General features: G+C 42.2%; 1 protein-coding gene across 3 annotated transcripts; it reads right to left on the reverse strand.

Moving 5' to 3' along the window:
• Positions 1-102: 102 nt before the first annotated feature.
• Positions 103-24384, reverse strand: LOC125544045 (myosin-17). 3 transcript variants are annotated; one of them, XM_048707582.2, is made up of 39 exons: positions 23983-24384; positions 22401-22529; positions 21978-22121; positions 21742-21887; positions 21485-21641; positions 21325-21383; positions 21045-21204; positions 20784-20933; positions 20566-20702; positions 20318-20464; positions 20122-20223; positions 19985-20042; positions 19798-19899; positions 8190-8224; positions 7882-8008; positions 7620-7790; positions 6256-6387; positions 6079-6188; positions 5902-5962; positions 5216-5393; positions 4844-5049; positions 4568-4687; positions 4385-4483; positions 4072-4293; positions 3610-3749; positions 3343-3457; positions 3197-3250; positions 3023-3103; positions 2685-2855; positions 2277-2429; positions 1993-2199; positions 1764-1904; positions 1618-1688; positions 1439-1538; positions 1316-1372; positions 1169-1225; positions 995-1075; positions 749-831; positions 103-664 (listed from the first exon to the last, which is right to left on the reverse strand). In XM_048707582.2, exons 1-39 carry the CDS (start codon positions 23983-23985, stop codon positions 541-543), a joined length of 4590 nt encoding a protein of 1529 aa, XP_048563539.1. In that variant the 5' UTR covers positions 23986-24384; the 3' UTR covers positions 103-540. The 3 variants fall into 3 exon arrangements, with proteins under 3 accessions (XP_048563539.1, XP_087403271.1, XP_087403270.1); XM_087547145.1 differs by having other exon boundaries at positions 103-831; XM_087547144.1 differs by having other exon boundaries at positions 4385-4687.
• Positions 24385-26016: the final 1632 nt, after the last annotated feature.

Below are 26016 nucleotides of genomic sequence, written 5' to 3' on the forward strand. Positions count from 1 at the left end.
TGACAGATTCTGATGTACTCCCTCCGTCCAGAAATACTTGTCGTTGAAATGAATGCGACAAGTAATTCCGGACGAAGGGAGTAAAAACAGACGATAAACATCTAGATTCAGGGTACACCAAAAATATCAGTCATCAATGTGCAATTCCTTGTAACTATGATCTTTGTTGCAATTTACAACATGTCGAAGATTGAAATGAACGACACAAATGACTGACTAGTAGCCGTGGAAAACCTTTCCAGACGCTAAAAGGACGACGAGCTTTTCCAATAGCAGCTCGGAATCCTGACCAAGGGCATCCGACCCCTGGCATTGCAATATAAACTTGACCTCCCAACAAAAAAGGGGAGCCAAACTGAAGAAATAACCAATCGATCAAACCGAGGACCTAACAATAAATATCAAACAGATCTACCAAATAACCTGACCAGACTAGATTTGATTTGGTAGAAAGAAAAGCCACTGAGTATATACATGATTTGTGCACAGATCGAGTGGGGAAAGGAATGTGGAGGTCGCTAGCGGAAGGACCACATCCGCTTAGTCCTTTCTTTGGTGTAGGAAAGTAAATCCAGAATTCTCCCGGATCAAAGGTGGCATATCAACGTCCGTTACCTCGATTTCTGTCATTGACTTTGAGATGTCATCCACCGAGAATGGAATGCTGTGGTTTGAAGTATCATGAGCAATGTTAGACCAGGGACATTTCTGCCGTAAACTAATTATTGAACTTGGAACACGAAATAACCTTGAATCGTCATCCAACAAGAAAGAACTGCTCACTGCATTGTTCGAGTCTTCTGTCATCATTATTCTCATACTTGAGATGACCTACAACCAATTTGGTTCACTGTCAGAAACGAGAACTAGTAATGGGACATAGATAGCACCACTTGCTGACACAGTAACATATGAAACTTGAATAAACCAGTAATTACCCCTTCCTTCCCATAATATAAGAGCGTTTTTGACACATCAAGTATAACAAGCTTACCTCTGACGAAACAGTGTGGGTGCCATATTTGTCATCCCAATACATTGTACTGATTCGATATAGCTGTTGTATGCTAAGGACCTGAAAGTTTTTGAAGTATGTGTTAAGTCACAAGTCACAACTAATATATGCTTTAATGATTGCCGAAACTTAAGTGAATTCAAAGTCACTTACAGGGCACAAATCGTTGGTGATTTCTTTCAATGTTTTCTTTGGCTTTTGATGAATTACCTGATAATACAAGTACACGTCTCATTAGGTTACATACCTTTTTTACTCACAAAGTTGCAAATAGACATCTAATCAGTGTAGAACACATACAAGGAATCCAACGGCCTGCCTAATATGCTTCAACTCTTCCCAGGAAGAACCTGCATACTGTACACCACATAAAATTAGCACACAAATTAAATATCACCAAGGGAAAAAATCATCAGTACCCACCTCTTCAGTGGCATAAATGCACCACTGCTCTAACTCAGCCAATCCAGCTTTGACATATTCTCCGTTGCTAAATGAACAGCACTCACGTCGGAGGAGAAGACTGCAAGATACAGGATATCTTAAAATCCTAACGGGAAGAAGTAAAATGTACCGCCAGTAGAGCAAGAGCCATCTCTTACCTATTGAACAGCTGGACATTAATAAACGAAAATATCTGAGTGAACACCTTGCTGATTAAGAATGAAGGGACCTGGCGTATCAATAAAATACATGTTAATGCATACTCAAAAATAGTGTGTCCATTTAGGGGTTTTAGCTTGCATACATAATTGGCTTTCAAAACATTCAGGTAGTTTGTTAATATTTTCACAATACTCTGCCAATGTGCGATCAGAGTTTGTTGGGCCAAGGCATTTGCTTGAGAACGAGATCCTTTTATCAAACTTGCACGAGATGTTCTTGGTGCCTGCACAATAAGTAAAAGTAAAAAATAAACCCTGAAGTTCACTGTTTTTCTGCGAAATAAGAGAAATTATAGTGCCAATAAATCATACCTGGATGCAAAGACCAAGCAATGGAGATATCTCTTTCTTCAGATTGTCTCTAATCATTCCATATATCTTCTCGAGGAAAGCTGTAAGTTGTTGCTTGAAAAGCAGAGCAGGATACTTGGCTTCAACTTGACGAAGATCACCTAGTCCTCCAATCAAGCGGCTACCAAGAAAAGGTCGCGCAGCACTTTGTGGTGAAGCTCGAATTCCCTTGTGTATTCAGAAACAACAAAATTAAGATTTGTTCAGACTATAAAATCAGCGAGGGCAGGATAAAGATGTTTTACCGAAAAAACCCTCCCAAACGATGCAGCAGTTGACCTTCGCCTCTGAGGAGTGAGTCCAGCTGCTCCAGTCGTTTTCAGTGTCCGTTGCAGAAGTAGGAGTAATGTGGATGAATTGGAGAGCCAATACGCTAACTTGTCGTTATTGTCCTGGACCTTTGGAAAGGAACAATTCGAACATGACTACATAGCAGTACACATAGAGAATAAATGAAAAAGGAATATATAAACCTATGTTGTTGCAGCATTTTAGATTTTAATTTTTATTATTGCCCCTTCTATTTATATGTGTTATTCAAGGTCTATCATGAAGGCCTAAGATATCAGTTCATTAAATCAAACTAAACAAAATGTGAGTATTTCTCCCAGAAAGAAGGGTTCTTAAAGAAACACGAGATAGGTATGACCTACCTCTATAGCAGAGCCTATTGTTTGAATAATACGGTCAAAAACACCAGTTCTTTCAACTTCAAATGATCTCCAGTGCAGAAGACACCTGTATATAACACAAGCTGCAATAGCCCTACCACTGGAGAATCCCAAATCTTGTGATACACACTTGATTAGCAGGTCTTGGTTTTCCTGGAGCATAAAATTCAAATATATATGATGTTAACCAAAAAATATTTATGATGAAAAAGAAATCTCATTAGAAACATAAATGATACAATTTCAGGATCAAAGAAGAAAAAAAGGTACATAACTCGGGAAGATTAAACAAAGAAAGGAGTGGTCAACAAGTAGCACACCTGTTGCTTCTCGTTAAGTGATTTTTGAGGCTTCTCCTCAGCCTCAAGCTCTTTGCGATTCAGTGAGATGGGGGTTACATCCTGCACAAAGATATTAACATAGGAAAGTTATTTATTATAGCAGTTACTTTTTGAAGTATAAGTCATCTATATGGTTATGTTCTTTCCACTTACTGGTGAAGATTTTACCTCCCCATTCGGAGCATTCACAATCTCCGGAGTTCTCAGCTGACAAAGTCAGTTAATTTGAAATATTATGTCATTTTGATGAAAATAAGAGTATATTTGTACAGAATGCAAGTGCCAGGGATATGACATACTTGGAAAGGAGACTTGGGATAGGCAGCTAATGCTTTCGCAGTAGGAGAAATTGCAACAGCCTGTTGACGAAGCACCTTGTTCTCTGACTCCATGTTAGTTGCTTTCTCTTCCAGCCTGATTACGTTTTCAAGACAATACTATTAAATAGTTATGCAGAATAAAACAAACACTACTGAACCACTAAACAGAAATCATCCTTAACAAGCAAAACATCAAAATACAGCCAAATGAATCAACAATAACTGGTAGTTCTATTTCGATTGTACCTCTGGGCAGTGTCCTGAAGTTGCTCAATCTTTTTCTCTGCGCCTTCGAATTTCTTCATTAGTTCTTCATTTCTCCGTTCAGCTTCAGCATGTTCTTTCTTTGCAGTCTCTGTGGCTTGCCTTTCAGTTTGCAGCAAAGCCTGTAAAATCAAGATACAGCGTAACTTTGACTTTGTCATACAATAACATGATTTCCGATTCCAACCCTGCATCGCCCTTTAGTGCAGAGGCCACGGGGTAATAAAAGCTTCCATTAACTTCAAAATGAACTCACATGTCAATGTTGTCAATGAAAAATGTCGTAACATATGATGACCATGTTTCCAAAACATTAGGGTAAACATACGCGGTATGTTTTACATGGACTGATTCTCCATAATTGTTCAAGACCAACAGACCAAGTACCCGATAAAATAAAACAACCGCATGAGAAGTGTAGAAATAATTCAGTTGACACCATACCTTCAGTTGATCAACTTCAGCTGTTAGCGAGTTAACTTTTTCAGTGTCTTCGACCAATACAGGAGTCTCTTTGATTACTGGAGGTGCTTCTTCAATTGCCTTTCTCGCTGCTTCTCTTTCCTTAGTGGCCATGGTCTTTGCTTCTTCAACTTGAAGCTGTAGGTCATGCAATGTTTCTTGCAGCTTAGCAATTTCCTGAGCTTTTGCTTCCTCAAGGTCAGTCTGCACAAAGGAACATTAAACATAAATCACATGTTACAATGCTCAAATAGGGTCATTGGTACTATGACCGAAATGAACAAATCACAGGTACCCTTAATCGCTTCTCCAGTCCTAAGCGCCATGTTAACTCTTCAACGCGCTTCTCAAGCTTATCTTTGGCCTCTTTGAGGGCTCCAGTTTCTCTTGCGGCCTGCAGATGATTCATGGATAACACAAAAATGACATATGGGCCATGGTAAAAGCATTGAAAGAATGCAAGCGTAAGGGGCATTACCATCTTGAGATTTCTGAGCTCTCTTCTTGCAAGCCTTTGTCTCCACGCACACTGGTAAGTAAGAACTGCTCGCTGCATATTCTTGTAATGTGAATAGTCTCTGTGGCAGCGCCATCGAGCCTGTGTTCAAAATGGAATGTTATAAGCTGCTTTTATATTAACGAGGCAGGGTAGAGAATTGTGAAGTTTTGGAAACTTGATGAACGTCAAGCCATGAAATGCTTCGTAAAAAATGAAGAATATAACTAATAGCAATTTGATCAAAACAGAGCGTACTTGGATATGGACAGCTGCTTTAGTTTCCTTTCTGAATCTGAATTCTTTGCGAGCAGACATTGCCCTTAAGCCAGTTTGCAGCGTGACTGTAGCTGCTTGCAGTAGTAAATAAGATTCGCGTGCTTTGTGACGACGCACATTTTTTTGTATTTTGACTGCTGCTGCTTCTCGCCTCATGCATTCGTACAAATTACGAACCAAGGTCCCTGAGTTACAACAGGGAAAATGAAGAGCACATGAAATCTGTAGAGTGCTACAGCAACTCCATTACAGGATATGGCACCAGCATCACTCTGCTCTACATAACCATCGGCGCCCGCGCACACACACACACACATATTATATATATATAGAGAGAGAGAAGGGTGGTACCTCTAACAAAAGATTGTAGATGCGTTGCTGATCTTCTAACCAAAACAAACTGTTTCCGTGCAATATATGTACGCATTAGTCTCTGTATAATTCTTGCTGCTTTCCCTAACACTTCTGCCCTCCGTGCATCCAAATCAGCCATTTGTCCAGCTCTCAGGAATACCTTTGTTTTTCCTATCTGTAAGTCAACCAAATGGACCATGTAAGAATTAAGAACGGCTTGAGTCTACGTACAACTTATTTTACATGACAAAATTTCTGAAATTGAAGTAGATAATACAATCAAATCTACAGCAACAGTGTTTAGCTAAACGATGAAATGACTAGTAATGTTGAGAAAAGTGAGTTCATTCAACATGCCAACACCCATGTGCTGCAATCCACATCTGGAAGATGGATCCTTTTTCATTGATGTCAAGATGTTGCCACAGATAGGACAGTAAATAAGGATCACACATAAGAAACATCTCAGATATTGTTCTTGGAGTTCAATTTCAAAATTTTATGTAAATGAAAGAACATCGAGTCATATAAAGGGAAATTATATTTCAGTTCACCAACATCATCGTGTCGTGCTAAAATGTCCCCTGATTGAAATCCTAAGATAAATGGTAGTACTAAATATCACAAAAAGTCAGATGAAATGGGTGATGGATCCTAGTAGTAGTTCGGGTTCCATGTCCTACCTGGTAGTTCTCCAACTTCATTTTTTCCAGAATCTTTTGGCATGCAATCTTATCGTCGTTACTGGACATAAGAATGTACAAGCAAAAAACATATACTAATCAATAACTTGAAAATAGAATTAAATGACAAATAAATGAGTAGAAGGCTCTATTGTGATTTCTGTGTGAATTGCTTACCTTCCTTCTAGAAGTTCAGGGCCAAGAACACCAAAGCGATTAACAAATTCATAGAATGTTTTTCTTGTGGGGTATCCAGCACAGCTTATCCTGATAGCTTCAAGAACACCCTGCAAAGTAGGTATTAGTTCAACATATGGCAACGATAAGAATAATAAAAGAGTATACGACTCTTACTCCACATCGTAGTTGTTGTATAACATTTGTGTTCTCAAAAATGGCTGGCTTGAGGAGATTGTTTGGCTTCACACATCTAATATAATGGGGTTCAGTAGAGCTCAAGGTCTCCATGAGAGACTGAAGTTGCAGCTGAGAATCAAACAGAAAGAATGTCAACGGAAAGGAAGTCAAGAGCACTATAAGGACTAAGGAGAATCAAGATATTTACAATCTCTATTTAAAGGACTGGATCATGAGAAATTGTTACTATTTTCGAAGAGTTAACAGTTAATAAAGACTTAGGCACTCGTCATAGTCGCATAGACACTTTGAACTTTCTAATTGGCGCTACTAAATACATGCAAACCAACATTTCTGTCACTAACTCAGGAAGGGAGGAACTATGTAGGGGCGTCATCATACGCTGCAATCAAGGCAACCAAAGGATCAAGTACAACAAATGTATGAAGGGCATCTGAGCAACAATGGACATACAAGATCGTATACAATACACCAAACTTTCCGATAAACAGCACCAATGTAGTGGTACAGATATACAAATTTTAAACACACCCACATGCATTAAGTTCTAAGTGTTGTGCAGGTATAGTACTCGATTTATTAAATTACAATATTTTGATGCGCATTCCAGATTCAATATTCACAAGCTTACAAATTTTCATGCACTTAATATTTCAATATAGACCAAATTCATGACATGTACCCATAGGAGTACAGCACATACAGTTAACAGTTTCATAGTCATATGTGCTCAGCTGCTCGCAGTAGACCTGAGAAAAAGTGAACCGGCCCTTCAGGCTTGGCCCAGCCCCAGCCCAGCCCAGGCCCAGGTTTAGACCGAGCATGGGCAAAAAAATGTTGGGGACAACATCTCTATTAGCCCATCTTGGTACAGTTTTATTCATTTTTGGGTACAAGCCTGTGGGTTACCTATCCAACTGCCTTAACAAGACAGCCTGGCAGCTCAAGTGCCCCAAATCAAATCAGGCCTAAACCCAGCCAGATCAAAAATTTGACCAGCTCTAGTTCAAAGTAACATATCAAATCGCAAAAAAGTCCATCTTGCATGAAAAGGCTGTCAAATCTGCCCAAAACAACTTCATACTGCCAAGTATGACAGCTGCAAGAAATTCAGCAGGGACATGTCCAAGGTTAATACAGATGAGAGTGCAACGTGGATATCATCTTTAACAGTGACAAAGTGACAGTGGCATCCATAGGTTCTTCAGAGTCTAAGATAATCTACCGGCAACTGGTGCTTAATGAATTATACCCTAAATAGCTTCTCAAAGAAACGAGGATTTCATTTAATGCAACAAAGTGATATACACCAATAAAAATTAAATCAAGTAGAACTTCACCTTAAAACGTGACCCAATAGATGAAAATTTTGAAGACTTTGATGATTCTTCAGGGAGTGAAGGGAATAAACTAGCTACAAAAGGACATGAAGAAGCATTCAGCAAATCCTGATGTTCCGCCACTACATAATCTTTGTTCTTGTCTAAGAAATGATCAGCCTGGTATGTCACCTGTGGATGATAAAAAAAGTGCCTAATTAGTATGGTATTATATTCTATATGAGCAATCGAGCATGCTTATCGTTTGATGAAGAAAGCTCACATCGCCAGCATAATGGACAACTGTAAAGTCTGTACGTGAAAGCTTTGGTTTGACGAATCGCTTGTTATTCTTAAATGTTGTATACAGCTTCTGTGCAAATGTCTCATGTGTTGATCTGGGAAACATACTGCACATGATATTGGAAAACATTGTTAAGACACAAGATGTCACACATCAGTTACGACAACACACAATCATACTAGACATCATGGCAATTGAAGCAATCCATGTTTCAAAAAAAAAAAATTGAAGCAATCCATGTTGCTTGCAAGTGGGCTGGAATGGCAACTGGAAGTTCCAAAACATACCATGCTTCATCCAGAAGCGCAATCAATCCACCTTTCTGAAAATAGCAGAAAACATGTTACTGTTATTGTATATAACAAAATATACAGAATACTTGCAATACCAATATGTCCATTCTAGTGTTCATGATCAATACTAATGGTTGTTTAGCCACCCCTTAGCTCATCATAGAATTACAAGCGTCACAACTTGTTCAAAGCTCCCAGGGCCAGTGCCAGGAATGCTGGAGATACTAGGACCATCATGCAAAAAGCTCAACAATTCAAAGAAACCCAAGATGCAGCAGCAAGAAAGGAGCAAGGTACATGTCCCACTCCTTTCTCTCTCTTCAATAACCCCTATTTCCTAACAGTGGCATCTAAAATAGGAATTGATGTGGATCCTAAAGAGATTAATGTAGTTAGTTTACCTATTCCCAACAATCTGAATCCTGACAGGAATGTTGGTCCTGACTCAGGATTCACCCCCCCCCCCCCCCCCCCCAAAGAGTAGTGTGGATAGTGGGGTGGACCATAATAGTAGTTTAGACTCTGATAATCTGTGGAACTTGGTCTGTAACCACAAACGGGGCAAGCACCCCAGGACCAAGATTTTGTCATGAATGCCATCTTCTGGAATGTGAGGGGCATCACTGCTCCAGGGAGGAAAACTCTTATTGTAGAAACTATTAGGAAAAATCAAGCCTCTATCCTGGGTTTCCAGGAAACCAAAAAAGAGGACTTCTCTGATTCCTACCTTAAATCCTTAGTGGGCAGTAGAAATTTCTCTTGGCACCACCTCCCATCAAAAGGCTCTGCTGGAGGCATTCTGATGGGAGTGGATGCAGACATTTTTGAGATCATCTCTTGGTCTCACCTTGATTTCTCTGTTAGTTGTGTCCTTAAGCTAAAAAGTAATGATACTACTTTTAGAATCATCACTGTATATGGGCCACCCTATGAAGAGGGAAAAGAGCCCTTTATTTCTGAGCTCCATTCCCTGTTCATAGAGTGCCCCTACCCTACTCTGATTGGGGGTGATTTTAATTTGGTTAGGTTTGCTACAGAGACAAGCAATGGTGTGGTCAACCACAGATGGTGTGACAACTTTAATGCTTGGATAGAAATCTGGAGTCTCCTGGAAATTAAATTGCCTAGTAGAAAATTCACCTGGGCCAACAACCAGGTGGACTTGATCATGTCCACAATAGATAGACTGTTCTGTAATACTGAGATGGACAAAATCTTTCCATTAGCCTCCTGTAATGCTTTACCCAGATGTGGCAGTGATCATGCCCCCATTATTTGGGAATCAGGGGTGGAGCAAACACCAAAAAGTAGTAGCTATAAGATGGAAAAATGGTGGTTAATTAGGGAGGACTTCTCCAATCTAATCACCAAGATATGGAATGAGCCTACCTCTAGAACCAACCCTATGGACAATTGGCAGGATAAGATTAGGAAGCTAAGAGTGACCAAGGGTTGGAGTTCCAATGAGGAGGCTCAACTTAGGAGATACAAGAAAATCCTTCTTGAAGAATATGATAAGCTAGATATAAAATCTAAGACCACAGTTCTGTCTGATGCTGAGTTTTCTAGGCTCAAATTTACCCATAGTGAGCTCCAGAAAATCTGGCTTCAGGAAGAAATTAAGGCAAAACAGAGATCTAGAGATAGGGACATCAAGGAAGGTGATAGGAATACTGAGTACTTCCATGCAGTGGCAAACCAAAGGAGGAGGAAAACTACCATCCACTCCTTGGATGGCCCACGGGGGCCAGTCACTGATACAAAGGGGATGCTGGACATTGCCTGTAGCTTCTATAAAGATTTATTCAAACTGGAAGAAAGAGATGGATATCATTTAAACCCATCTTTCTTCTCTGATGAGGAAAAAGTTAATACTGTTGAGAATGAAAACCTAGAAGCCCCTTTCTCTAAAGAGGAAATTAAAAGAGCTGTCTCTGAATCATACTCAGATGGGGCCCCTGGCCCAAATGGTATTCCCTTTTTCTTTTATCAGCACTTCTAGGAGCTAATAAAAAAGACCTGGTAGCCATGTTTGAAGTTTTCCATAGAGGAGAGCTGGCTATCCACAGGCTTAATTTTGCTATGCTGACCCTGGTTCCAAAAGAAGCTGATGCTTCCAGTATAAAGAAATTTAGATCTATCCGTTTGCTCAACTGTAGCTTTAAGACTTTCACTAAAGTCCTCACTAATAGACTGGCTATGATACTGCAAAGGCTCATAGCCAGCAACCAATCTGCCTTGTTGAAAGGTAAGATATATCTTAGAAAGTGTGGTCACAGCACATGAAGTGCTGCACTCCATCCACTCTAGTAAGAGGCGGGGCCTAGTCCTTAAGTTAGATTATGAAAAATCTTATAATAAGGTGAATTTAGAATTCCTTTGAAGAATTACTTAGAAAAAGAGGCTTTGGAGATAAATGGATCTACTGGATTCTGCAGGTCACTAGAGGGGGCTCAGTGGGGGTCAAACTGAACAACACTGAGAGTGATTTCTTCCTTACTGGAAAAGGTTTGAGGCAGGGGGGCCCCATTTCCCCCCTGCTATTCAACCTGGTAGTTGATGCACTCACTAGGATGTTAATGAAAGCAGCAGATCATAGATTGATAGAAGGACTGTGTCCTGAGATCTGTCCTCGAGGGATTATATGTCTTCAGTATGCTGATGACACCATCCTGTTCTTGGATAAGAACCTGGAGCACACTAGGAATCTAAAGATGGTTATGTCTTGTTTTGAGAAGATCTCTGGCATGAGAATCAACTGTAGCAAGAGTGAGCTCATCCCTATTAATATGGAGGGGTCTGAGGTAGGGGGGTTCCTTGATACACTAGAATGTGCTGAGGGTTCTTTCCCAATTAAGTACCTTGGTATACCTCTACACTATGATAAACTTAGGAAAGAAGACATCCAACCACTGATTGATAAGATCATGAAAAGGATTGCTGGATGGAGAGGAAAACTACTTTCTTACAAAGGAAGAATTGTCCTCATCCAAGCTTGTCTAGCTAGCATACCTATATACTTGTTGTCTTTCTTTAAATTCCCTAAATGGGCCATAGATCTTATAAATACTCAAATGGCAAACTGTCTGTGGAATGATTTTGAAGGCTGCAGGAAGTTGCACTTGGCTAACTGGAAAATGGCCTGCATGAAAAAAGAATTTGGGGGGCTTGGAATCCCAAATCTCCAAGATATTAACCTTTGCCTTCTAGGACCTTGGGTCAAAAGATATTATGAAGGGGAAGGGAAGCCTTGGAAAATGATGGTAGACCAGAAATATATGAGGGCAAAACTAACCTCTTTGCTCCTAACACCTCCACTAATCTCTAGGTTTTGGAAGGGAGTCAAATCCATCATCCAAACTTTGAAGTTTGGGTATAGATGGAAAGTAGGAGTAGGGGATAAAATCAGGTTCTGGGAGGACACTTGGTTTGGCACATCCCCCCTAGCAGTTCAATTCTGGCACATCTACATGATTTGCAACGAGCAAACCAAAAGTGTCAAGGAGATCTGGGATGGTGAAACCCTGAAACTAACTTTTAGGAGGAACTTTTACAACAAGATGATGGAACAATGGTATCAGCTGGTAGAGATTGCTAAAGAGATTAACTTCAGCAATGACCCTGATGCTCTCATTTGGCAGCTTGAGAGCAAAGGAATCTATTCTTCTAGTTCTTTGTACCATGTGATCAACTTTAGGGGGGTGCAGCCTCTGTTCCTGCCGGCGGTTTGGAAACTAGCAATGCCACCTAAGATCCATGTTTTCCTTTGGTTATTCTCTCAAAATAAGTTTATGACTAGAGACAACCTTAGGAAAAGGCACATAATCAAACCTCTAGAATGTGTGTTCTGTGCTAAACATGAGACAAATCATCACTTATTTTTTGACTGTGTTGTAGCCAAGAATATTTGGTCTTTTATCAGTCAATTTTTCCAAAAGGATTTGGGCACGAATTTTTGAGTCTGTGGCCCGCTTCTGGATTTCTAACAAAAAGCATTTAGCTTTGAATGTAGTTAGCTCTGCTGTCTTGTGGTGTTTATGGAAGTATAGGAACTCTATGATTTTCAATAACACCATTCGGACATCTATTACTCAGGTATGGGGACTGATTCACAGAATGCTCAAATTCTGGGTCATTCTGACCCCAGAAGCGAACAAAACCCAGGTGGAAACGTTTTTGGGAGCACTGATGAAGCTGCTCCAACTGTTAAACACAATATGCACTATGTCACGTATGGAGTGCATTGTCAGGCATGGAGGAGTCCAAGACTTGGCGCAGGATCTAGGATAGATAGTTGGTTCGGTTTACATGTAATTCTATCTCCTTATCTCCTGTAACTACTTCTATCTCTTGTTCTCCAAGTTGTACACCTCCTGTAAAATCTCCAACGATGTATGCGCTTCCAGGGAGGTGCGCCCCTGTATATAACACGTAGCACGTCGCGGTAAGACGTTTCCGCCTGTCGCACATGGTAATCAGAGCCTCCTCTTCCAAACCCTAGCTTTCGATCTCCACCAGTGCCAGCCATGTCTTCCTCCAGTGCCACCCAATCCAATCTGAGCGGTCAGGTCACGGAGAAGCTCTCCCGGACGAACTACGTCCTGTGGCGTACCCAAATCACGCCGCAGTTGAGGGGAGCCGGCCTCTATGGCTACGTCGACGGCACCCAGCCGGGGCCGTCCCGCCTTCTCGTCACCAAGGACAAGGACGGGAAGGAGTCGTCCGAGCTCAATCCTCTCCATCCCATCTGGGTAAGGGAGGACCAGCAGGTTTTAGGCTACCTGCTCAACAACCTCACCAAAGAGGTGCTCATCGCGGTCACCGCGGTCACCACCGCGCACGCACTCTGGACAGCACTCGCAGGTATGTTCTCGTCGCAGTCCTTGAGCCGCGTCAACAACATCCGCACTGCCTTGATCAATGCGCAGAAAGGGAACCAATCGGTGGCCGCCTACTTCGCCGCCATGCGTGGCCTTGCTGATGAGCTCGCCGCGACCGGCAAGCCCATCCAGGACGATGAGCTGATCTCATATCTGCTTCACGAACTGGACATGAACTACCAGCCGCTCATGTCTGCCCTGGATGCCCGCGTCACGCCGGTGTCCCTCGATGAGCTCTACGCCATGCTGAGCAACTTCGACCAACGCGTCGCCCAGTACCACAGTGTTGGCGGCGGGTTCAAGTCTTCGGCAAACGCAGCAACCTGCGGGCGTGGTGGGTACTCCTCCCGTCACCGCGGTCCTCCTCGCACCAAGGGCAAGCACAGCAGCGGCAACACCAACAACTCCGGCTCCCGCGGCGGTCGCCCCAACTCCACCAACAACAGGGGTCGCCGCGGCGGCTCCAGCTGTTCGCGGCCCGACGCCGTTCGCTGCCAAATTTGTGGCAAACCAGGTCACACTGCCAAAGATTGTTGGTATCGTTTTGACGAAGATGATGCCTCCTCTGAAGATGATGAAAAAGTTGCTGCCGCCGCTGAAGGATTCTATGGTGTTGACACTAACTGGTACCTTGATAGTGGCGCAACCAATCACCTCACGGGGGAGCTGGAGAAGGTGACTCTCCGTGAAAAATATCACGGGAAGGACCAGATTCATACGGCCAGTGGTGCAGGTATGAACATACGTCACATTGGTCACTCGGTTATACGTGCCCCTTCTCGTAAAATTCATCTTCGCAAAATTTTGCATGTTCCTAGTGCCAACAAAAATCTCCTATCCATTCATCGCATTACCATCGACAATCATGTCTTTATTGAATTCCATCCTTTTTTCTTTTTGATAAAGGATCAGGCCACGAAGAAGGTACTATATCAAGGTAGATGCGTTCGAGGGCTTTACCCATTGATTCCGGAGCTTAGGAGATTCAATAAACAAGCCCATGGTGTTGTCAAACTTTCTTCAACACGTTGGCACGATCGTTTAGGGCATGCTTCTTTTTCTCTTGTTGATCGTTTTCTTAGGAAAAATAAGCTCCCGTTTGTTGGTGAGCGGAATGTTGAAACTATTTGTGATTCTTGCCAAAGAGCAAAATGTCATCAATTACCTTATCCTATTTCTACAAGTGTCTCTACTCAACCATTGCAATTAATTTTCTCCGATGTTTGGGGCCCTGCCCCTAGCTCTGTTGGTAGACACACATACTATGTAAGTTTCATTGATGACTATAGCAAATTTTCTTGGATCTATCTTCTTAAGAAACGATCCGACGTTTTTCAAGTGTTCAAAAACTTTCAAGCACTTGTTGAACGCAAGTTTGATAGCAAGATCATTGCTGTCCAATCCGACTGGGGAGGGGAATACGAGAAATTAAATTCCTTCTTCCAAACACTTGGCATTTCACATCATGTGTCATGCCCTCATGCTCACCAACAAAACGGTTCTGCCGAACGCAAGCATAGGCATATAGTTGAAGTTGGTCTAGCTCTTTTAGCCGGTGCTTCCATGCCTCTCAAGTTTTGGGATGAAGCATTTCTCACCACTGTTCATATCATTAATATGCTCCCAAGTCGTGTCATAAACAATGAAACCCCCATAGAACGGCTTCTTCATGTCAAGCCCAACTACACATCTCTACGTGTCTTCGGTTGTGCATGTTGGCCCAACCTCCGTCCTTACAACTCCCGCAAACTCATGTTCCGATCTAAACAATGTGTTTTCCTTGGCTATAGTGCCCAACACAAAGGGGTTAAGTGTCTAGATGTTTCCACCGGGCGCGTTTATATTTCCCGTGATGTTGTGTTTGATGAGAATAAATTTCCCTTTGCTGATCTTCATCCCGACGCCGGTGCTTTACTCCGTAAAGAAATCCTCCTTCTACCATCTTCTCTCACCGGTCTTCATGAAGGGGAACAAAACCATGATGATCACATGTTGACTAACTCTCAAACCACTGTGCATGAGTTGTGTGATGCTGCAGAAGAAAACGGAATGCAAAATGATGAAGAAAATGACGAGCATGGGCCATATTTCATGTGCCCCGAACCAGGGAACAAATCCTCCTCGGGATCAGTCCCGTGGCAGAGGCAGAACTGCCCAGCAGATCGCCCTCGGGATCCGCCGCTGGCAGGGGGGCAAAATCTCCTCATGAATCCACGCCAGCAGCTGCGTGTGGAGCCGCCGACAGCACGCGCGCGGCGAGCGAGCCAGCGTCTGCCATGCGGCCATCAGCGATTCACGGCGGTGCCTCCATCAACCCGAGCGAATCACGCGGCGCCGCCTGTCCGCCTCAGATTGGGTCTTCGGGGGCCCGGTTCCTGGTCCAACCCCTGTGCTACAAAAGGCGCGACCCGCGCCGGCCGACAGGTGCGGGGCCCGCCTCTGGCGCAGCGGACGCTGCCTCTCCATCACGGCGTCATGATGAGCCCCGTCCGCTGGGATCCTCTGCGGAGCCGCGCCGTTGCACATCGTCGTCTACCACCACAGAAAATCCAATGGCGGGATCTGCTGCCGAATCTGCTGCTGCTTCGTCGGGATCTGCCTCGGGATCGATTCCTGCTGCACCTGCAAGTTGCGTGGGATCTTCTGTGCCACCCGTGACAGCTACTTCAACGCCAAAACGTACACGGTTGCAACAGGGAGTAATTCAACCAATTAATTATAAGCATATTACAAAATATGGTATGGTGTGCTCCACAGGTGAACCAGGTGAACCCTACACACTTGATGAAGCCCTAGCTGATGAAAATTGGAAGAAGGCCATGCATGAAGAGTACATGGCATTGAAGAGAAACAAAACATGGCATTTGGTCCCTCCACAGCAAGGTAAAAACCTCATTGATTGAAAGTGGGTGTTTAGGATCAAGAGAAAATCTGATGGCACCATTGATCGCTACAAGGCAAGACTTGTGGCAAAAGGCTTCAAGCAACGCTATGGTATTGACTATGAGGACACGTTTACTCCAGTGGTAAAAGCTGCAACCATTCGTCTTGTTTTGTCCATTGCTGTGTCCAAGGGCTTGAGTCTTAGACAGCTAGACGTACAGAACACGTTTCTTCATGGTGTTCTGGAAGAGGAAGTGTACATGAAGCAACCTCCTGGGTTTGAAAACAAACGTGCACCATTGCACGTGTGCAGACTTGACAAAGCGTTGTATGGGTTGAAGCAGGCTCCAAGGGCGTGGTATTCACGTCTCAGTCAAAAGATGCAAACTCTTGGCTTTGTTCCTTCCAAGTCTGACACTTCACTGTTCATTTATAACAAGTGCAACACTCATATCTTTGTTCTCATCTATGTTGATGATATTATTGTTACAAGCTCATCTGATGAAGCTATAACAGGATTGTTGAAGGATCTCAGTGCAGAGTTTGCTCTTAAGGATCTTGGAGACTTGCATTATTTCTTAGGGATAGAAGTGAAGAAACATGATGGTGGACTTCACTTGTCTCAAGAAAAATATGCAACTGATCTGGTAAGAAAGGCTGGTCTGCAAGGCTGTAAACCTTCACCCACTCCATTATCAAGTTCAGAAAAATTATCTCTCACAGAAGGACAAGCCTTGAGTCAGGAAGACAGCACTAAGTACAGAAGTCTTGTAGGTGCACTTCAATACCTTACTCTTACAAGACCTAATATATCATTTGTTGTTAACAAAGTCTGCCAATTTCTTCATGCACCCACTACTGTTCATTTGACTGCTGCCAAGAGAATAGTTAGATATGTCAAGAACACCCTTAATATTGGTCTCAACTTCAGAAAGTCATCATCTACACTTCTTAGTGCCTTCTCAGATTCTGACTGGGCAGGTTGTTTGGATGATAGACGTTCTACTGGAGGATTTGCAGTGTTCTTTGGCCCTAACTTAATTTCATGGTGTGCAAGGAAGCAGGCCACTGTCTCTAGGTCCAGTACTGAGGCAGAATACAAAGCATTAGCAAATGCTACAGCTGAGATCATATGGGTGCAGTCTTTATTGAGAGAGCTTGGTGTGAAAAGTAAACAAGTTCCATGCTTATGGTGTGACAATTTGGGTGCAACTTATTTGTCTGCTAATCCTGTTTTTCATGCCAGAATGAAACACATTGAAATTGATTTTCACTTTGTCAGGGAACGAGTGGCTCAAAAACAGCTTGATATTCGCTTTGTGCATTCCAAGGATCAGATTGCAGATGGATTCACCAAGGCTCTACCCACTAGAAGTTTTGAGAACTTCAAGCATAATCTCAACTTGATGAAGTTGTGATTAAGGGAGGGTGTTAAACACAATATGCACTATGTCACGTATGGAGTGCATTGTCACGCATGGAGGAGTCCAAGACTTGGCGCAGGATCTAGGATAGATAGTTGGTTCGGTTTACATGTAATTCTATCTCCTTATCTCCTGTAACTACTTCTATCTCTTGTTCTCCAAGTTGTACACCTCCTGTAAAATCTCCAACGATGTATGCGCTTCCAGGGAGCGGCCCCTGTATATAACACGTAGCACGTCGCCTCAGGTCGAGGTAAGACGTTTCGGCCTGTCGCACACCAACAACCCTTGATGATCTTGAGTCTTGAGTGGCTGAAATTGAAGAACACAAGGTTTGATGGTGGCGCAAGCTGGAGTAGCCTTAAGATCTCAGAAGACGGAGACTTCCACTCCCCCGCCAAAAAGAGAGACACCAACGACAAGACCATGGTGCACAGCCCCATGTCCACCCTCGCAATCTGCTGGTCACCCCAAGCTGCTCTGGCGCCTCCGCTCAAGTTCAGGAGGGGCGGCGGTGCGATCGCAATGTGATTCGTCTACCACACTGGGCGCGGTCGGAAAACCTGGGCGCTAGGAGCCTGGTCTCCTCCGGCTAGTTTACTTCTTTGCTTTCCTTTTAGTCATTCGGCTTCGCTGATGTGCGGGGTCTGTAATAAATTTAAACCCTCTGAACGTTAGCTGGGATGTAAGAAAACAGACTCTGTATGGTTTCATTCTTGTTAATGGAACCGGGGAGAGGCCTCCCTGTTCATCCAAAAACAACTTGTTAGTTTGTAAAGGCCAATATGGCTACTTTATTTATTTATTTATATCAACGTAAGCTCCTTCACTCCACTACGTTAGAAAGTTATGAGCATCACAGAACAAGTCAATTTAGCACTAAGCCTCTTCAAAATTTTAAGCACAAACTCTCACCAATCCATTATATAACCCTTAGCTCTTTTCACAGTAAGTTTCACTCCTTGACTTTAAAACCAGACAAAACACTCTAAACTCCTAGTAACGTTACCCATTTTGCCCATTTTAGCAGATGTGACATCTATGATAGCATCCATGTCAGAATATGTTACAACATCATAAGGCAAATCGCTTCCTTGATGCTTCATTCCCCTGGGCTCCCACCCAAATTTCACTCTCTCTACCTCCCCCTTCCAACATAGCCAGCCACTGCTGTCCTCTCCTACCCGCACTCCTCCTGCCTCACCCTCCTCCAACCCTCTTTCCCTCCCTCTACATGCCCAAGTACCTATGCCTACAGTTGCCCCCTCCTGTGCCCCTACATCAAAGGCTATTGCACTGGCAGCTAAACCATCTGTGGAACCAGCCAATGGGTGGAACGTAAACGGTATTAAGGGGTAAGAGTGTTGTTCAAAATCCAAGGCGCTTATCGATCTTCTGAGAATCAAACAATCACACAAGCACAACGACACCAACATTTGTTAACGCGGTACGCCTAACATCAGCTACATCCCCGGGGCATGACTACCGGCGCTCCTTCCAATTGATACCGCATATCGGTCACCCAGACACCAGCACATGCCGCCGACTCCCCCGCATACTCGTGTTATTATGTTGGCATAGGTTACATTACATTATATAGGAGCCTAGGATATAAGTGTCCTACTCGAACATGACTCCATAACCCTATCCACACACCATATGACTCAAAGTCCAGCTGTAACATAACTCACACTAAATTCGACACATATTTAACAGGTGTACTTTGTCCAGTTTTAGAATCAAGGGGTGAAACTTAGACTTTGCGAAGAGTTGAGTGTAGAACAAACTAGCCAACTCCCAGATGGAGGAGCCCAAAGGGGTTCCAAATGACAGAACAAAAGTTCCTCTTTTAGTCTAAATTAAGCTATTTTAAGTCATGTTTGTGAAAAGACACATAGAGCAGAAGCAAAACGTCAAGTGCTATCTGTTTATCGTTTACCGAAGCACAATAAATTAGGTCATTCTCCTAAGGACTTCTCATTATTTACAGTGATGAACCGATGATGACAGGATCAGAAACGATATAACCCCAAAGGGTAGGGATGTAAACTGGGTCCTGTTTAAGCCCACTTATTGGTCTAACAGTTCAATAAAGTATTTTTCGGTGAAAATGAACTATCAGGCTAACTAGAAGCTAACTAAACGGGCCTTGTGGCGCCGTTATTGCGCCATTTAAATCCCTACCCAGGGGAACAAACCATCACCTCCCCAACCACCAATTACAGAATGAGAAGGGCTTCTGAAGAATTTCATCCTTTCTTTAATTGACACTCGATCCACCAACTTCACAGGGGAAAACATAAACAACCTAGACAGTTCAATTTTCAGTCTCTATTTGGCTTTCAAAGTCACATCATAACTACCTTGCATTTTATGTAACCTGTCATAGTACGAAAAATATGAAGAAATAAGCACCTTCTCAATCAAGTCTAGCACATCTTGATTATCAACAAACTCTATGTAACTCCAGTTTATCTCCTCCCTAGTATATTCCTCTTGCTCCATTTTGAACACATGCTGCAAGACAGCATCACATGTTAAATCATGGACAGGAAATATCTATAGAGTAACAACTATGGTCAAAACCAAATTCATGAAGTACCTGATTAAAATGTTGCTGCAGCTTTTCATTTGTATAATTGATGCATAACTGTTCAAAACTGTTCAGATGACCATTTGTTTTAGCACATTCTGTGAATTGGATCGTTCATAAAGTTCAAAAGTTGGAAAAACACTAACCTGTTAATTTTGAAACTCTCGAATCCATAGATATCAAGAACACCAATCAGTTGTTTAGAGTTTGGGTCTTGTCCAATGGAGACATTAATTTTTTCCACGATCCTGTGCATACAGGATCACAGTTAAAATGTAAAATGTCAAGATTGAGAAGTAAAAAGGTAAATCTAATTAGAGTTTTCTGCCAGAGGATCATTACCAATCAAACAATCGGGAGTATATTGTTTTGGCTAATGCATCTCTGCTAGCAAGTGCCGACTCAGGATCAAGTGTTCTAGTAATTATTTCTTCAGGAGTAACTATTTCTCGTGTTATCAGTGCCTTCTCCAAATTATTGCAATCACACCTGCAAGAAACTTAGCAGTCAGCATTTTGGTTTATGGTCACAATGAACATATAGAAAATAGAAGGTACAAAACAGTATTTGAAGGGAGATAATTTACTCACTCCAATAGCTCTGATGCAGTGTTAAGGTGAAACCTCGAGTTATCATCCTGAATCACAGATGAATCAACTTCTTTTCCCTTGGCGAAATTTATATTTCCAATATGAAGTACAGCTGCTACAACCCGGAATATAGCTTCCTGTAAAATAAATTAACAATGATGTCGGTCCTTATTCCTAAAACTAGCATTTTAATAGCTTTAATATAACACGAAACAAACCTGTTCTTCCTCATTGATTCCAACTATGTCCATGGCCCTCCGTGTTGCTAAATACTCTTCCGCGTCATTAATTCCTTCAACCTCAATACAGCTTGACTGATTGAGGTAGTGAAAAGATCTAGCATCAGCCAACTTATACCTTTGGGTATCCTGCAAATTACAGAAAGCCGTATTAAGAAGTGGACCTTTTGTACTACATTAAATTCCATATCCAAAAGGCAAATAATCAGATAGTAACAGTGAGTCAATGTGAAAACCTACCTCAGGTGGTGCCGCACAAAGAAAATAGAAGCAATGATAATTTCTTTCCGGAGTATTTATTTGGCATACGCGGGATCTTTCCAGCAAGTAAGTTCTTATAGCAGCTCCCGAGATTCGTCCAGTCTTGTCAAATTGGATCTCCACAAACTTGCCAAAGCGACTTCACCATGAATTACAAACAAATGAGAATGCCAAACAATCAGCTGGTGATATTCAAATAAAGGGAAGAAACAAATCTACCGAAGGAAAATAAAAGAAAAAGAATCATGCAAACCATTACCTCGAGTTATTGTTCCTCACAGTTTTTGCGTTACCAAAAGCTTCAAGGACTGGATTTGACTGAAATATTATTGGATATAAGACAATCAACCAATGCATATGTTTTCCATTTGAAAGCTACAATTTGTAAGCAAATAAGGAGAAGAGTTGAACGCCCTTGCCTCTAGAACTTGTTGCTCTACAGTTCGCCCTTCTACTCCAGATCGTCCACCTAAGTGTGCTAGATATCTCATAAGCATCTTTGTTGTTTCAGTCTTGCCAGCACCACTTTCACCACTGACTAAAATAGAGTTGTTTTTCCCTTCATTTATCATTTCCCTGGTTTCCCACATTAATAAATCACATAAGGGTAATGCAGGGGTATTGATACTGGATCATGCATGGTTATCTATATGAATACTATACAGCAGGAATTCACCTATAAGCAACGTCAGCAATTGCAAAGACGTGTGGACTCAGCTCCCCAAAATCTGCACCCTTGTATTGTTCCATCATGTGGGTATCATAAAGATGCGGTAATCTTTGAAACGGATTTACCGCAATCAAAATGCTACCAGTGTAAGTCTGTGAATGCAAAAGAATGGTTATTATTTGCATTGCAAGTTATGCAATTGATTAAACGCATGACATTTACCCAAGAGATAATGAACTCACATATATTTCATTCAGTTCATAACGCGTAGCAAGATTCTGTAGAACCCCAGGCTCGTGTAAGTATGATAATCTTGTCATATCATCCACTCCTCCTGGTGGAGCTTCCATATCCTTGGGAAAAACTTTTGATCTGTCTGTAGTAACCTGTGCAAAAGCATTGTAATGTAATTCACAATCCATTTCCTGTCAAAAAGATAAAACCGAAAGCCCTAGCCATAACATGTGTAAAATAGTGAACAGTCAACAGCACCGTGAAGTTCTTTTTGCAGCCTAATACCCCTTTTCTAGATTAAAACAGAGCAGGATAATACCATTCAGGGAGGTTATGAATAATATACTAAGAAAACTATGTCTTCATAATATGAATTCACATTCATAACAAGATAAAGATCTACAGAATGCATAAGAAATTGAGAAGACTACCTTTTTCCCATTTGATGTCTGCACATGAACTTCATTGTTTTTTATGCTGACAACCTCGCCATCTATCCATGCTAGAGTTGGATCCTCCACCCAAACATGAGAACCAACAATGATGTTAGCTGGAGTTCCCTGCAAAACGAAATGATGCAGTAATCAGAGTGATGTCAATGCATAGCAGAATTATGAGTATCCTGAGATTTAATGGGTAATCTACTCTGCCTTCCGCACTCGTGCCAGTGAATTGTGGCATATCTTGTTGAATTGACATACATGTTTGGTGAGAGATGGATAAGAAAATAATATGTTGTACTCCTCGCTATTTCTCTCACGGGGGTGGGTAGCTACAAATTACCCGCCTATTTTGAACATGCAGGGTGGGGAGTATTAGATTCATGCACCAACCAGTACACTCACTTTTAAGCTGTTAAGGGACGGTGAGCAATATATTCATACTTAAACACTCTCTATAGTGTCTAGGCTCCTCCAAATTTATGTAGTCATCCAAGCTGAGGATACAATTATATTTCCCTAGAATTCATGGTTCTAACGTGGACTCAAACTGGGACACTGCTATTTTCTCATACAATTGTGCCAGCGGGACCTCAAACTCAGGACCTCGATATTGAGTTTCATGCACCGAACATTTTACCTACAAGCTTAGCTGCTATGGGAAGGTGGCAATATTCATACTTCAACAGGTTATTTCGTTGGGGACAGATTCTAACTATGTAGATTAATTATATTTTGATATCAAGGGTATTACGTGTAAAACAAATACAAACACACATTAATTGGTTGAGACACTTCAAATGTAGGAATTCCTAAACAACTTTAGTTTGAGCTTCGCTAATGGATATCAGTTCAAAGCTCAACCGTCCATTTTACGGAGACAATAGAACCTAAAAGCACATAACCCCCAAAATGCGCATTGACATATGAAAAGTATGGCTCCATTTCCAGCACCAACATCAATTGCACACATAGAGAAGTGCCATATAAGGTAAAACATTAGAACTTGTTTCGCACTAACGTATCATAAGAGGGGTGGGGGTACTTTATTCCGCATCCATCACATTACTGCTGAAGAAACTTTGCTGCAAATGAGAGCTAGGGTAATAACTGATGGCATCTGTGTCGTTCGTGGGAGATGGCCTTTTGGCTATGAAGTGAACTAAGAATAGCAAGGCCCTGACTAATTGCAGCAAATAATTCACCACCCAAAAATACTAGCTAGCTACACAGATTTTAGTGAAAACAAGCTCCTTCGGAAGTGGCTCACTAAGCAAGTTAGCAAAGACTAAAAATAGGGTCAGGGTAAGCTCAATACTTGTAAGTCTACTGTGGGCAATGGCACATCATGTTACCCAAAAAAAAAAAGGAAAAAGCACTAGGCTAGTAAACCTATCAATTTGGATGCCCGAATCCTCCAGAACTCATCCAAGGCTTTGGGACAAATCTAAAACTTGGAACCCTAGTAAAATATGATTCGATCCGCAGGCACTTGAAGCAAAGCACACGGCACCTAAGCTAGTAATTGGGAAAGCAAAATTAGTCCAAACAAGTATACGATCCGGAACAGTACCATGCGCAGATCAGGCTAGGATCGGAGGGGACCACGAATTCCTCAGCTCCGGTAGAGGGATCCCGCCGCCCGAGTGGTCGGCGGCCGTCAGGTCTGCCAATTGGACTGGCTCCGCCCGGCCGCCTCCCCGCTTCGTCACCTACCCCTTTGCTAGCTGGTGGCTGTAACTTGTCGGCTTCCTCCGCCCCTTATCCCTTCTCTTGTATGCGATTCACGCAGTTGGCTTCGTGATTGCTAGGACCGCGAGTGGCTTCGCCCTCGGCGATGACGGCGCGACGGCTTCGTGCGTCGCCGTCGCGACGGCGAGTTGGGGAGGGAGAGGGAGGGCAGAAATGGTAATTACGCGCTGTTCTAGTTTTCTTCCGTTTGAAACAACCGAGGAATTCTGCTCTTGGTCCTAAAATCCGCTGTTTCCGGACGGCTAGGCAGTTAAATGTTTGCATTTCATTGCTTCAAGGGCCTGTAGTTTAGTCAATTTTCTTCAAGGCCCTTGTAGCATTTACATTTTCATCCTCTAGAAAACTGAGTGTTACCATACTCCCTCCGTCGAGTGAAAAGTGTACATATAGAAAGGACAGATTATGGGGGAAGTAAATAATGCATTGAAAACATGCAAGCCACCATCTCTCTCCTCTTTAATTACCCAACCTCAAATGAATTAAACGAGTGTAGAAATTAAGGAGACCATGTATAGAATGTTATTGGTCTTGATTACCGTGTGATGACAGAGAAATGTTTTTTTCTACTTTAAAGTGCATTGCAAAGATAGAAGTACACTCTTTTGTGGACAAATTTTCAAGTCAAATATACACTATTTACCGGATGGAGGAAGTATATTGTTTCTAGCCTCTAAATCTCGTATATTGTTTACGTGTAACACCCTGTAACTCTCTCTTCCAATCTCAATGAAAGCAGTCTTCACTGCCTTGGTCAAAAACTTGTTATATGAACATAATCATTTGATCAGAGGGGTCTGAGTGGGGATACATGCAACTTGCATGTGCAGATTGAAATAGTTAAGTAGTCTAATTCAATTTCTTTTTTCATTGCATCAACTTAATTTCAATCAGGTCAAAATAAAAAAATCTAAGACAATTCTTGACCAAAGAATCCATGGAAGGAAAGAAAAATACCCTAATGAAAAAAATAGCTCCATGAGCAAAAGCCCCTGTCATGATGAACCCTGCAATATATTGGTGATGAGTATATAAAGCAGCTTGAGTAGTAAAGTATCCACAATCGATCATGTCCTTCAAGTCGCACGTTGCTTTCTACCACATCGTTTTAAACGAAGTTTTACCATAACAAACATTCCTCTTTTCATTGCAAAGTGGATGGCTCGAATCCATAGTCAATCCTACTTTCGATAGGACCAGTTGACAATTGAATCCAATTTTTCCCATTATTTGCAGTAGCAGCTGCAACAGGAGCTGAATATGCAACAGCAATCCAAGGACGCATACCCAGACGGAAACTAAGTTCCCACTCACGACCCATATAACAACGTGCTACAATGGGCGGGACAAAGGGTCGCGATCTCGCGAGGGTGAGCTAACTCCAAAAACCCGTCCTCAGTTCGGATTGCAGGCTGCAACTCGCCTGCAATAATTCGATTGGGGTCGTTGCTGACCCATACCACATAGTTCCAGCAACTACGAAAGCTGCAAAAAAAACAGCAGCGATACTACTGGAAAGTACAGTTTCAATATTGCCCATACGTAATCCTTTATATAGACTCTTTTTTTTGCTTTTTTTTAGCCCTACCTATACCTCAGTCTTACGAAAAAGAGAGGGGGGTTGGCATAGAGAGAACCAAATTTGTAAAGCAAACAAACCCACGCTTCGGGAAGGTGAGGCGAACTAACAATACAGCTCTAACTCGATTATTTCCTAATAATTGTTGTACCTCACAAGTCACATTAATTTGCTTATCGGCAGTGTCTCTACTCTGGACTACCAAAGCGTTATAAATATAAGGTAACTTGCCTGGAGGAAAAATGACATCCAGCACGGGTCCAACCCGGAACAAAAGGA

Source organism: Triticum urartu, chromosome 3A (genome assembly GCF_056163025.1).
Source record: "Triticum urartu cultivar PI428250 chromosome 3A, HENAU_Tu73, whole genome shotgun sequence".
NCBI classification, from domain to species: domain Eukaryota; kingdom Viridiplantae; phylum Streptophyta; class Magnoliopsida; order Poales; family Poaceae; genus Triticum; species Triticum urartu.

What these genes read in the sequence shown, in the direction of transcription:
- LOC125544045 (XM_087547145.1), bottom strand. An exon ending in AGACATCAAATGGGAAAAAG is followed by an intron (nt 22,122 to 22,400) that starts GTAGTCTTCTCA and finishes GCTTTTGCACAG; the next exon opens with GTTACTACAGACAGATCAAA. An exon ending in GGCAGGCCGTTGGATTCCTT is followed by an intron (nt 1,226 to 1,315) that starts GTATGTGTTCTA and finishes TTGTATTATCAG; the next exon opens with GTAATTCATCAAAAGCCAAA.